The sequence below is a fragment of the Naegleria gruberi genome (assembly GCF_000004985.1).
Source record: "Naegleria gruberi genomic scaffold NAEGRscaffold_7, whole genome shotgun sequence".
Taxonomy (NCBI): domain Eukaryota; phylum Heterolobosea; class Eutetramitea; order Acrasida; family Naegleriidae; genus Naegleria; species Naegleria gruberi.
In genome coordinates this window covers 490247-503587 of record NW_003163320.1, presented here as the reverse complement: position 1 = coordinate 503587, position 13341 = coordinate 490247, and the positions used below count along the sequence as shown (strand labels likewise).

General features: G+C 32.0%; 7 protein-coding genes across 7 annotated transcripts; 2 read left to right on the top strand and 5 right to left on the bottom strand.

The window, feature by feature from the left end:
- Positions 1-143: 143 nt before the first annotated feature.
- On the bottom strand, positions 144-1712 carry NAEGRDRAFT_63691 (uncharacterized protein; the record flags this gene model as incomplete). Its single annotated transcript, XM_002681067.1, has 1 exon — positions 144-1712. One exon carries the CDS (start codon positions 1710-1712, stop codon positions 144-146), a length of 1569 nt encoding a protein of 522 aa, XP_002681113.1.
- A 1111-nt stretch (positions 1713-2823) lies between these two features.
- On the bottom strand, positions 2824-3252 carry NAEGRDRAFT_63690 (uncharacterized protein; the record flags this gene model as incomplete). Its single annotated transcript, XM_002681066.1, has 1 exon — positions 2824-3252. The coding sequence occupies one exon, from the start codon at positions 3250-3252 to the stop codon at positions 2824-2826; it is 429 nt and encodes a 142-aa protein (XP_002681112.1).
- Positions 3253-4005: 753 nt separating this feature from the next.
- NAEGRDRAFT_63689 (uncharacterized protein) lies at positions 4006-4884 on the top strand (the record flags this gene model as incomplete). Its single annotated transcript, XM_002681195.1, has 1 exon — positions 4006-4884. The coding sequence occupies one exon, from the start codon at positions 4006-4008 to the stop codon at positions 4882-4884; it is 879 nt and encodes a 292-aa protein (XP_002681241.1).
- Positions 4885-5010: 126 nt separating this feature from the next.
- On the top strand, positions 5011-5808 carry NAEGRDRAFT_46602 (uncharacterized protein; the record flags this gene model as incomplete). Its single annotated transcript, XM_002681194.1, has 1 exon — positions 5011-5808. The coding sequence occupies one exon, from the start codon at positions 5011-5013 to the stop codon at positions 5806-5808; it is 798 nt and encodes a 265-aa protein (XP_002681240.1).
- Positions 5809-5864: 56 nt separating this feature from the next.
- NAEGRDRAFT_63687 (uncharacterized protein) lies at positions 5865-7706 on the bottom strand (the record flags this gene model as incomplete). The annotated part of the gene is made up of 1 exon (XM_002681065.1): positions 5865-7706. One exon carries the CDS (start codon positions 7704-7706, stop codon positions 5865-5867), a length of 1842 nt encoding a protein of 613 aa, XP_002681111.1.
- A 199-nt stretch (positions 7707-7905) lies between these two features.
- NAEGRDRAFT_78525 (uncharacterized protein) lies at positions 7906-10743 on the bottom strand (the record flags this gene model as incomplete). Its single annotated transcript, XM_002681064.1, has 1 exon — positions 7906-10743. One exon carries the CDS (start codon positions 10741-10743, stop codon positions 8008-8010), a length of 2736 nt encoding a protein of 911 aa, XP_002681110.1. The 3' UTR covers positions 7906-8007.
- A 247-nt stretch (positions 10744-10990) lies between these two features.
- Positions 10991-12961, bottom strand: NAEGRDRAFT_63685 (uncharacterized protein; the record flags this gene model as incomplete). The annotated part of the gene is made up of 1 exon (XM_002681063.1): positions 10991-12961. One exon carries the CDS (start codon positions 12959-12961, stop codon positions 10991-10993), a length of 1971 nt encoding a protein of 656 aa, XP_002681109.1.
- Between the last annotated feature and the right edge of the window lie 380 nt (positions 12962-13341).

Here is a 13341-nt window from a genome sequence, read left to right as displayed (position 1 = left end):
AATCTGTCCAAGGCCATTCCAAAAGAATTCCATCAAGTGGATCTGATACCACCACTCGGTTTGAAATTGGAACGTTTAGAATTACGAAAATTTTTGATTAAAGTTTTATTTACACTCGACTATGGTTTTTAAGGATTGGTTTCCTATCTCTTTTCAATTTTATCATCAATGATAAGACCCCAATTACCAGCATGACAAATCCAAGTTAATTTCTTTCCTTCTAAAGCCATCTTGGCATACTTAGTCTTCTTTTCCTTATTTTGTTCAATATAGACAACTCCATCAACTCTTACAAATCTACATGAACTTTCATTCATTTGAATTGCAAATTCAATACCATTAATTTTAACTTCTGTACAAGTACTATGAATTGCAGTGTGAATCTTTAAAATATCATCATCTGTAACAATATATGAACCTAATGATGTAACATCATCACTCTTTTCACCATCATCAATCATCTTATCACTTGAAGACATTGTTGGTTTAACAATTGTAACTTCACCTGAAACTGCTCCATCAATATGTGCTTGCATTGTTGTATCATTCATCATAATATTATCAGCAGCTTCTCTATAAATTAAACCACAAAACATTTCAATTGTTTTTTCAAATGTATCTAATAAATATTCAGATCCACCTGTTTCTTCCGAAATTGTTTTGTAAAAATCTTTTGTTGACCATGAAGATGAACCACATCTAACACTATGAATTTTAACATGATGATTATCAAATAAATTACTTGTTTCTTGTTTCCAATCAATATTAAACCATTCATTTGATTTGTGAGGATCAGCATCACCAATTACAACAAGTGATCTATTTGTAAATGTATTTTCAACATTAACCCAAGATAAAGATTGAGCTTCTAATAAAACAGCTTCATAACATTCATCTCCATCATAACCACTTGTTGAATTAATTGATTGAACAAATGAAATAATTTGTTCAATATCTGTTGTAAAATCTAATTTGTATAAACAATATGAACCGTTATCTTTAGAATCTTCATAATCACCATGTGCAATAATTGCAATTTCTAAACCTCTAACATCATTCATTAATTGTTGACAAATAGTTTGTAATTTAAATTTCAAATTATTTAAATATGAAGACATTGAACCAGTTGTATCAAATGAAAAACAAATTTGAACTGTGGGTACTCTATCACTACCAGTTGTATCTAATTTGTGATTATTACCTGGTACATAATAACATCCACTTAAAATATCTGAAATATTAAGTGATTTGTATCTAATTGATGAATCTAATTTTGACATTGACCATTTAGAAGCATCATCTGATCCTTTTAAAATCTTATTACCAGGTGTTTTTTCAATTAATTTGTTTCTTGCTTCAGATGTTGATGTAAAAACTTTAAATTTTGGATTATTATAATCTGTATATGGTGTAATTGCGGATGAAGATCTTTTAGAAATTGTTGTTGAAGATGAAGTATAATATGATGAAGATGGCTTTTTTCTAATAGATTTTTTAACAGCTTCCTTCTTTTTCTTTGTTGCTTCCATGGCTTCTTTCTTTCTCTTTTCAGCTTGTTCCTTCTTTGAAATTTCAGCCTTCTTCTTTAATAATAATTTTTGTTTCTTCTTTTCTTCCTTTTCATAATTCTTTCGTAAATCTAATTCACCAACAATATAATCTTCCAAGTGAATTGGTAATCTTCTTTCTCTTGTTGGTCTGCTGCTTGACATTTCTGTTAATAATAATTATTATTGTTGTTTTTTGTTGTTGGAAAATTGGACCAAGAACGCAGAGAGTTATTTAAAGCAGAATACGCTTTTCCACCAGCAGGTGGATTATCAGTGAATTTCTGGCATTTTATTTGCTAGTGAAAAGTGGATTAAACTTGGCGGGAGAGGACTACAAACCCCTTACCAAAATTCAGGGGGGCGGAAAGTTGGTATCAGCCGAGCGAAAATGTTGAGAATTGTCAAAGTGGTTCCAAGTCGATATATGTTTTTTCAATAAATATACAACTCTATACATCCAATAATCTGTTACAGTTCTATAAACAGGTGAAGTTTCACAATATCGATTTTAATTCACATATTCACGTCTTGTTGTCTAGAATTTATTCACATAGATACTCTCAGGGTCGAGGATGATGTTTCCCAAAACTTTAGCAATTTGAAGACATTTCAGTACCAATATATATATTTCTCATCTTGGAATTTTTCATTTCTGTGAAGTATTTATCGTAAACAGCATATTTTCAGAATTAAATTTTAAGCTAAAAACACATGCACTATTTAGGAAGTATTAAAAAAAATAAATACGATGAAATAAAAAAATAGCTTCTCTCAGTTACTTTTAAATTTCATAAAGTTCAATAATTGAACACATGACACCTTTAAAAGATTCCTTCGTTGTGGCTGGAGGATTTTTTGAACTCTCTGTGTACGCTTGGTTTTGGTATGAAATTGAATGAGTGTGATGGCTAACTTTCGTTCTTAAGATAGAAGCAAAAAATAAAAAATAGCTTCTGTCAAATCGCGATAATTCATGTAGTAATGATATATTCCAAATATCAAAGGTTGGAATTGTTTCTTCGATGTGGCAGATAATAATGTTTAATCTCAATCACAATTATTATGCATTTTTATTTACAAAAAACTTCCAAAAAATGGCAAAACCCTTTTGCTGTACTGTTTGTGGAGTTACGAAAAAGTTGATTCTTAAGCATTTCTGGCTAATAATCAGAAAGTTACTTTACAAGGTCTGAAACATGGCTTTGGTTTTGGTTGTTCAGAAAATTAAACTGGTTGTTTTTTTGTTTATTTTTTCCTTTCTCATCATTTTTCTTCACTTTCCGCCCCCCTGCCAAAATTCAATTTCATTGTAAGAAATATTAAGTGATGATAATTGTTTCATTTCACTGATATATTTGACTCCTTCATCACCAATTTCATTATAAGAAATATCAAGTGATGTTAATTGTTTCATTTCACTGATATATTTGACTCCTTCAACACTAATTCGATTGTCAGGAATATTAAGTGATGTTAATTGTTTCATTTCACTGATGTATTTGACTCCTTCATCACCAATTTCATTGTTATAAACATTAAGTGATGATAATTGTTTCATTTCACTGATATATTTGACTCCTTCATCACCAATTTCATTGTAATAAATATCAACTGATGTTAATTGTTGCATTTCACTTATATATTTGGCTCCTTCGCAACCAATTTCATTGTTATAAACATTCAGTGATGATAATTGTTTCATTTCACTGATGAATTTGGCTTTTTCTCTCGAGTCAAGCAAATTTAACATTAACCATACTATTCATAAATTGACTTTTCATGAATAATTTAATTCTTTTCTTTGTAAATTTTGTTTTAAATTGAATAACAAGTTTTGAACGTTCCTTGATCACATTAAAGAATTGTTTTGAAATTAAAGAACAATTATTTAAAATAAACCACGAATCATCAAGCATGGAAATTATTTCAAAACAAATATCATCTGAAAATATCTGTTTCGCAACTTTTGATTTCTCTTCCACAATAGTATTGTTAGTGAATTTCCTCCGAATAATTAATTAATTGATGATTTTCCAAATCTTGTCTTTTTCGTTTGCTCATTTTTTTCGAATGATCTTTCAGCGTCTTTACACAGATTGTCGACATGAACTAATTGTAAATTTCTTAAACTTGATCATAAATGAAATTGGCATAGACTGAAAGATAAAAAGACTACAGCACCACAGGTTCCCAAGTTGTCTCCAACCTCAGTACTGATGTGGCTCGACGATGCTTAACTTCTCAAATCGGACGGGATGAGGTGCATTCATCGTGATATGGCCGTAGCCATTCATTGAGGTAAAATCTTAATCATAACTAATATACCTATTAGTGGAAAATAGATAAACGTGTTGGGTTTATTTTCATTGTAGATGCTTATAAGCAGCTCTCCACTGAAGCATAGTTTCTAGAAAATACAATGGTTCGAGTGACGGCTAGAACTATTCAAAAAAAAATGAAAAGAAAGTCAATCACCGATTTCTTCAATGCCTCACCCAAGAAAATCAAGCAAGAATCAAGAGAACTGTTAACATCGAGTGCGGAAAATCCAATTCTCATCAATGATGAGGAAGAAATAATTTTGAATGAAAATAATGAACAGAAATTTGAATTGAAGAAGAAGAATCTTCATCATCATCGGAATCAGGAGTTTACCTTTATTCTGAATGAGAAGGATACTGGAGTACAGGTCAGATATATGGAAAGATTTCTCTCCCAACGGGAATCGAAGGAATTATTTGATTGTCTGATGGAGAAGTGTGAGTGGACTAGTCCCAAATATAACATGTATGGAAAGGATGTTGTTTCAAAGAGAAAGGTTGCATTCTTTGGTAAACCCATTACTAGGAATGAGACTGATTCTGTTGTTGATACAAATGATGGAAGTGTTTCTCGAGTTTATAATGATATGGTAAAACTCCAAAGAGATTGGCCAGAGCCATTACTCAACTTGAAAAAGAGATTGGAAGAATTGATTGGAGAAAAATATGAAGCTGCATTGATTAATCGTTATGATGATGGGGATGATCTGATTGGATGGCATGCTGATAGAGAAGCAAGTGGCTTTTCAATTGCTTCTGTTTCATTGGGAGCGAGTAGAGATTTTCAATTAAGACCCATGCCAAAACAAAACACCAACTCATCGAATACAACTCAATCACCAATTCAAAAGAAGGGTGAAATTATTACAAAATCATTGGAGAATGGATGTTTATTGATTATGAATGGAGCCACTCAGAAACACTATCAACATTGTGTACCAAAGAGAAAGGGAGTGTTATCGGCCAGACTTAATATTACCTTTAGAGATATTAATGTTTATGGACAGAATTAATTTTTCTATAAAATAGAACACGGTGTTCAAAATGTTTGTGTTGATTGAAGTTGGTGAATTTGCACTTCCAGTAATAAATGGAAATCAAAGTTTTTCATTTAGTTAATAATTAATATTCAAAAAAAAATGGGCAAACAATCAACCAGTAACAACACAACAAAGAAAAAGCAAACCATCAAACAGAAGAAAAAGAATGAAGTCATTGAAATCACCGAACAAGATCTAGAAAAACAAGCAAAGAAACAACACGATCAATCCGTCAAGAAACAACAAGAATTGAATAAGAAGAGAAATTCCAAAGGAGATGTTCGTTGCGATAAATTACCAGGTCGTTTCTCAAAGGGAAATAAAAAGTGGCCAATCGTGACAGGTTACAAGAATGTAAATTGTTGTTCTGGAGCTAGTGGAATATTCAAGGAATTGTCACCAATGAAATTAGGCCCATATGAATATGAACATGGAAGTGAGAAGTGTACAATTACAAATTTGGAGAATTTATGGCAATTTTCAAAGGTATTTCCAGGAGAAGAGGAACAAGTTAGAAATGATAATGGTCAATTGACCAAAGTTCCAAATTCTGAGTTTTTTGAAAGAAGAACAAAAGGATGGAAGGATGAGAAAGCTCATAGACATGTAAAGAGGGAGAAACCATTGTATTCATGGTGGAAGGGAGAGAAATTTAATTATATGCAAGCTAGAAGGAAAATTTATTGTCCACTTTATGCTGAGAAAGTTGTCGAAACTGAAGCTTATAAGAAACTGGAAGAAATGGTCAATAGTGGAATGAATATTCAAATTCTTGGATTTGATGGATACAATTATGATGGTAAAACATTGAAAGAATGTTTTGAAGATACATCCAAACCATTTGGACATGAATTGGTTCTGTGTTGTCTATTGAAAAATCAAAGAGTTTGGGAATAATCATAAATGATTTGTTTTTTTATTCTAATGTTTAGAATTATCTAAATGATTTGTTTTTAAAAGAGTAATACAAGCATAAAACTGAGTACAATTACAATCAATTGGTGAGCAAAACAAATAGTACTTCCATCAGAGACTGCCTTATTAATGTAACTTGAAGAAGGTTTTGGTTTTGGCTTTGACGATTCTGCAACTATTGGAATTGCAATTCTATTCACTCTAATATTAGCTGTTTGAGCAGAAGATTCCAATACAGATTGAACTGAATATTTGAAAGTGCCACTTTTCAAATCATTTGAAAAACTAAATGTCATGGTTTTTCTATCGAAACTGGTATCAACCTTTCCACCAACACCAGAAAATCCAACTAATAGAGAAAACAATGAAGAATCCAATGAAAGTTTGGAGAGAATTTGAGATTCTGTCACTGTTACAACATTTCCATTAGTTGTAAAATTAAATTCCAAATCCTGAATTGTTGGAATGGCAAAGGAAGCAACATTACTTGGTACCTTAGTTGAAAGCTTCGAGTCGCTATCATCATTAACAACTGAATCAGCAGATCCTAATTGAATTATTGTATTGGATCCAGTTGGAACATATTGTGAATATCTATTATTTGTAAATTGAACTCGACCTGCCTTAATGATATAGACAACTTGTGTTCTGCCTTGCATATTTGTAATGGCATTGACGAGAGTATTTCCATCAATGATTAAGGTATCTTGATAATTGATGGTAACAATAGAGTTGATACTCGAATTTTCTACACGATTGTTGAGGAAGAAAATTTGAGAGGAATTACTTGTTGTGAAGAATGCACCAGCTCTTTGGTTAATGAATGTGTTTCCAGCAATGGCAACGTTCTTGACATCAGTTCCACCAATTACAATTCCATCCAAACATGAGTCCATAACTACATTGTCCACAAATTGAATATTATTTGCCTTAAATGGAAAATTAGAATTATTAATACCCATAGATGGAATCGTATTAGGCCCATAACATTTCCCATCAGCTGATCCTGCTCTTATTACTTTGTTTCTTCTAACAATCGTATTGGAAGGAGATAGAGTATTGTAATAATATTCAGCTGCCAACCAAATTGCTGCAGCAGTTCCAGCTTCAACTGTATTATCCTCAATAATGATTTGATCACCTCCAATGTTTGTAATACCTCTTCCCCATCTATTGCCCTTGACATAGTTTTTGAAAATAACCAAGTTTCGGTTAATTTCATTTCCATTATAAGAAACAGAAGCAATACCGTCATCTCCACTATTCTCAATCATATTATTGAAAATTTGGACTGATTTGGTAGTGTGAGTATTGTGAATACTGTCAGCATATGTATAATTCAAATTGTTATTCGAAACGGTTCCATTTTCACAACCATAAATGAAAATTCCACCAACTCCATGAACAAGTGTTGTATTGTAAGTGTAACCTTTTCCATCCATTGGTTCAGCCCAAATGTTATCTACAAGAAAATTAGTTGCAAAATAGCACCAAACAGTTGTGGCCCATGGAACACTTCTTCTGTTCTGATCTATACTGGTCAACCGAAGATTTTTAACACCTGAATTGTTTCCAATCAATTTGATTGGTGATGCTTCAGTGTTAGATCCATGCAACCATGACAAGTATCCATCACCATATAACAAAATACCATCAAGAATAATTAAATTATTGTGAAGATATGGTTTGGAAGATGGAGGCACATAAACTCGTGTTAAATTCTTGGCCTTTGCATCAGAAATTGCCTTGCTAATGAATGCAGTGTTATCTGTGATACCATCCGCGATGGCGCCATAGTCAGAAATTGATACATAATCTAAACCATTGGTCAGTTGACTGAACACAATTAGTAAAATAACAACAAGACCGAACAGTTTCATTTTTTTTGTTATTTAGCACAACAAATTAGTGTCCAGTTCACCCATTTTGTGTTGGTCAACTAATGACAAGCCAATCAATGTGTACCACATGCTGTGTCAAGTTGTGTGTAGTTCTTGTTGACAAGTTATGTCAATGTGTGTTAGCGATAGAAACGAATCGTTTGTAATCATTCCAGTATAAACATTGAAAAAATGTAATAAAATCTTGAACCTTGTTATTTATGGCATCTCTCCATAACATTTCACTTCCTTTAATACACACTGCTTTGTACATTACCATATTTCAATGTATTAAGGATTTTCACTTTTTCTTGAAGAAATCAAGAATAACCTTTTGTTTCTTTTCAGATATTGGGATTGGAACCACAATCTTGTTGCTATATGACCAGATTGGTAATAAAGAGCGAAGTGTTAACTTGATTTCGTCTTCCTCTTGGCTGCTTATTACAAGCTCTTTAAATTTCAAAATTTTCAAAGTATATTCCAAATCAGGTAGTGAAAAGGTTTTTGATAAAAGATGAAGTATTCTATCCTGTGATACTCCTTTAAGGTTTTCAATCTTTTCAATTTTGTAAATAGTTTGAATTATTTTAGTCTCTATTTGATTTTCCACAAATCTTGTATTTCTATATTCCTTATATAAAATGAAATCATCATATTTCTCCAAACAATTCAATTGATTCAAGCAAGATTGACAAAGTGTGTTAATTTTCGGATCGTAATTTTCTTTTGTAACTTGATTTTCCAAAAATGGTATCAAATGTCCATTACAACTATCCTTTTTTCGTTGTTCCCTTAACACAGATGAAGCAAATGGGCAATAAAAGTAAATAGAACAGTTTTGACAATGAACAATGGAAAACTTGCAAACTAAATGACTATAGGAATATTTGGCTTTCACAAGATTTTGATTTTCTGGAAGAATTTGAAATAGATCTGATGGATTTTTCGCAAATTCATATTCGTCCAGTTTCAAACGTTTCAGCATTTCTTTCTCAGCCTCAACTTCGCTTTCCATTTCTCTGACGGCAAAGAGAAGTCCATTTGTCAAGCATTGTTCCACGAATTTAAATGAAATATTCTTCAAAACGACAGGATAGAGCAAATTAGATTCGTCCAAGTCTACTGTAGCAATTTCTGAAGTTGTTTTGTTTCTACCAATAAACAAATCAACCATTGGATTATTGTATCGAGTGTTAATTCCCTCACTTTGCATTTGTTTGGCATACTTTTCAATGAGTATCTTTCGAATTCTTTCTACAATAAAATCACAATGCATTACATGAGAAAGAGGATGAAAGGAATCAGCAACAATTGTTAAGAAACCTCTATTTCCATATTTTAAAGCTCTTTCATGGTGGACTTCACTTTTTCCTCCTGATTCTCTGTGGATAAAATTAATCTTGTACTTGAGGGATCGTAAACATTCTAAAACTGTTAATACTCTCTCTCCATCATAGACCAGTTTACAACAATCCAAATCAAAAAATAAGAGCAATTCCTCAATGGTATCATATTTCAATAATACTATCTGAATGTTTTCATTCCCTTCTTGACAAATATTAATTGTAGCTTTGGAACTCATAATATTGTAATTCAAATGTTTAGTTTTTCCTTCCAATTTCAATAAAACTTGTTTGATTGCTTGAGTGATAATTTCGTCTGATTCTCCATTATTAATGATGAATAAATCAAAATCACTGAAACCACAACCAGTCAAGGTGTGAAGAAGGGATCCTCCTGATATAACAAAACGTTCCTTTGTCTTGGTTGTTTTGTTATGTTCAAATGCACAATCATAAAATAAGATTCTTGCTAATTCATAATCTCTCAAAATTTCATTCTTGAATCTGTCTTGAAAATCTGAAAATGTCATTTCATAAGGATTCTTAAAGAATCTGACAATTTTTTCATAACGTTTTGGAAGATCTTTTTTTTCTGAAATACTGTCCATATAAAAATGATAATCTTGATACTTTGTGAAGTATGGATACCAGGAGTAACCTGACAAGGAACCATTCACTTCCTCAAGATCTGAATACGTATGAGGAAGGATGACAGTTTCCACCTTCAATAAACCATCAATGTATGATTTATACCTATCATCACCTTCCAATGCAAATTGCTCAAAATTTAGTAATGAACATCTTCTCTTTACAAAATTGTCAAAAGTTAGATAGTATGTGTCTGGTTGAGTGAGTAATCCATACGGTAATATTGGTGTGCTATCTTTTTGTAAATCGATATACTCTTCAAAGCTCATTTCCTGAAATTTGAGAGAATCTGTAAGTGCCTGATTGTTGATTAGGTCAATCATTGGATCATCCTTCTTAAATGTTCTAAACTTCAAATGATCGTGAAAATAACTAGTTGGCCACTTGCTTGAACTCTTCATTCTAAAATATTGATCATAGGTCATCATTACTTTCTTATTCGAATCTTGAACTAAACTCTCATTCCAACTTGATGAATTGGAGAATAAATCCACCAACCTATTCAAATTCCCAGCACTCCTCTTCTTATTGAGAATATCAAGACGTAGCCGTTCAATACTTTCTCCATAAACCTCATCAAACAATTCATAAACTAAACTGCATGTTTGAATAAAATTAAACAATGCATACTTGTCCATATAAAACATGCAATCGAGTAGAATTTCACACGGAATTTGCTTGATAAGATTTTGACTAGGAATTTGTAAATAGGACAATTCATCACGATCACGATCGTCATCATTCTTCACATAATTATCGGTCCATGACCGAATGTTTCTCTCCTTCTTTCTTTCATAAGCATCTCTATAATCTCTATATGGGAATCTGCCTCTAGTATTCTCCAAATCATCTGCTTGATCGAGTGTGAAAATTGTAAATTCGTCCTCACATGCTCCGTAACCTGCAACCAAGAGTGCACCAATTGGAGGACGATATTTTGGAGTTTCCTTCTCTTTCTTTGTCGGTGGTGAATCATCTTCATGCTGAGAAGTGTCTTCATCGTCCGACGATGAGTTGGTAAATTCGTCCCTTGTTCTTTTCATTTTTTTTAAATATTGAAAAGGAAAGTAGTTGGTACTGATAATTGGTGTTGAAGCTTGTCAAGATTTAATTGTAAACAACTTCCTTGTATTTGTGGAAATATTTGTGTTGAACCATTGCAACTTAATTACAACAATTGAAATATCACATTTTTGTTAAATCACCATTTTAACTTTATTTGAAATGAATTGTGCCATTGTTTCTAAACTTTCAATGTAATAAGATTTTAATTTATTGACTCTCAAGTTTTTATTTACTTGGTTTTTCTTCTTCCAACCATTCTGGTGGACCAAACTTTTTCAAATAAGGATGCTTAACAAGAAGGTGTTTAAAGAGCTTCCTTGTTCTTGCCTTTGTTGGCAAACAAACAAAACCATTGATTTCCTGATGGTTATCCATCCACGTTATCATAAAATCTTCATCAAAAATCAAATCATCGGGCAAGTCCATTGGTGAAAAGATGTTTTGAAAGGCAAGATCTCTATTTGTAACCAACAGTTCTGGAGGAGCTCCATATAAATCCAATTCCATTCGTGCAAGTCGAATCCATAAATTAAAATCTTGTTTTGCAACTTTCCCTAAATATTGTTCTGAAGCTGATGTAATTCTATAGGTTTCATAAGCAAACTCTGGATCATTGAAATATTCTCTGGGAATTTGATATTTCAAGGCGTCAAATAAATTCAAATTGTGTAGGTATTTGAATTGGATAGTTGGTGCTTTTTGAATCCTTTCTAATAATTCTAGAAATTCTTGTTTTGACATGATGAGATTCAATTTTTTCAGTACTGTCGGTTTTGCACTAGAAATTAAATCTAAATCTGTTTTCAATTCATTTCCAATAAACATTAAAGAAATTTCCCCAAGCTTCATCATAAACTCTTTGTTGTTTCTGATGGATTCATCAACAATAGATAGAACCATTGGTGAGGATTCATTTACAATTTTTTCAATCGCTGATAAATCATTCAATGTATCTTCTGGTTTAAGTTCAAGATTATAGACCTCATTCAAAATATCGATCATTGCTGATTTATCATTCAGGATAGTATCTGAAATGAATGGAATTGAAATATGTGATTCTGGGTGCTGAGTAAAGAAAGTTTTAACTTGCTCAACAGTTTCAAACTCCCAATCAACATATTCTTGGACCTCAGAGTTTAAGAGAATACTATCAGAAAGTGACCTTAATATTTCAGTATCTCTGAGAATATCCTTTGGCAAGGCTCCTATATTGAAACAAGTATTATATTGTAATATTAATTTCTTCATAAATTTCTTGTCATTTCTCAATTTTGTTGGAATGTAATAGCAAAAGTCGGCTATTTTAAAGTATTTCAATAAAAATTCCTTGTCATTTCTCAAATCAAATGGAATGTGAGCTGGTAAATGTGAAAAGAACCCATTAGGATCCTCATAATTATTTGATAAAAGTGCTCCAATTACTTCTTCCTTTCCCTTCCATTCATTACTCAATAAAGAATAGGATTGAGGACTTGCAGAGATAAATCTCAGAAATTCATTCATATTGCCTTCAGAGGTCAATTTCTTGATATCTTCCGAGTATTTGTAAAACTGAGCACTGATATGATCACCTTTCAATTCAGATAATGGATACAGAATATCATACGAAATGTTTTCTAACCATTCCCTAATATAACCTATCTGCTTCCAATATAATCTAGCAGCATTCGAGGAATGGTAGAATTTACCATTCCTTTTGTCCATTACACAGAGATCTCTGGACGAGAAATGGACACAAATAAAGTTTTCTATCTCATCACCAAAATGATCCATCAATTCAAATTTACATTTCTGTAAACATGGAGAATTAATGATATAATCCCAATCTCCAGTATTTGCAATTGATAGCAATGATTGTTGCCATTCAAATCTTCCATTTGAGCACTTGGTCAACCAAATCTTCAAATGATATTGCATCTTCATGTCAAATTGTTGTTCCAAAGCTATCAACTCTTCGTCACTGAGTGGTTTTACATAATAACCACCACAATATCCACTCTCGTACTTCTTCCATAATTGCAACATTTCATTCTCCTCTTCAATTAAATAGACATGATTAAATGTTGTGTTAACAAGTCTTTTTCTTGCTCTTTCTTCTATATCTAAATTTCGGAAAATGTGAGTAACAATTTCTGGTAACTCCAAAATGTTAAAGAAATGACTGTGAAGATCATTGGTTTTTTTCAAGCTTATCATGGTTCATTGGTGTGAATTGAATTTTTTTGCTGTTGCAAATTGGAGAAACAACATAGGGTAAATTATATGGATAGTAATTGGATGTAATATAGTCTGGTAACATTCATTGAATTTTGCCGATTTGAGGATTTTAATCCATGTACACTACTGTTAAACTGTAAACAGTCCTTATCTACAGCTCGAAGATGGAGGATAAATTACCTTGTTGTTTGCAGAAAGAATGACCTGATTTCTTAATATTCGGTTGACTTTTGGCGATAAATAGTTTCTAATAAATCAAACTCCTAGTAGAAACAAAAAGGAATGAATGTTGTTTTTAAATCCAATAGCTTCCTTAAATGTTATTAAACAAATGTTTGGAAGGTATGCACTGAAGTTAC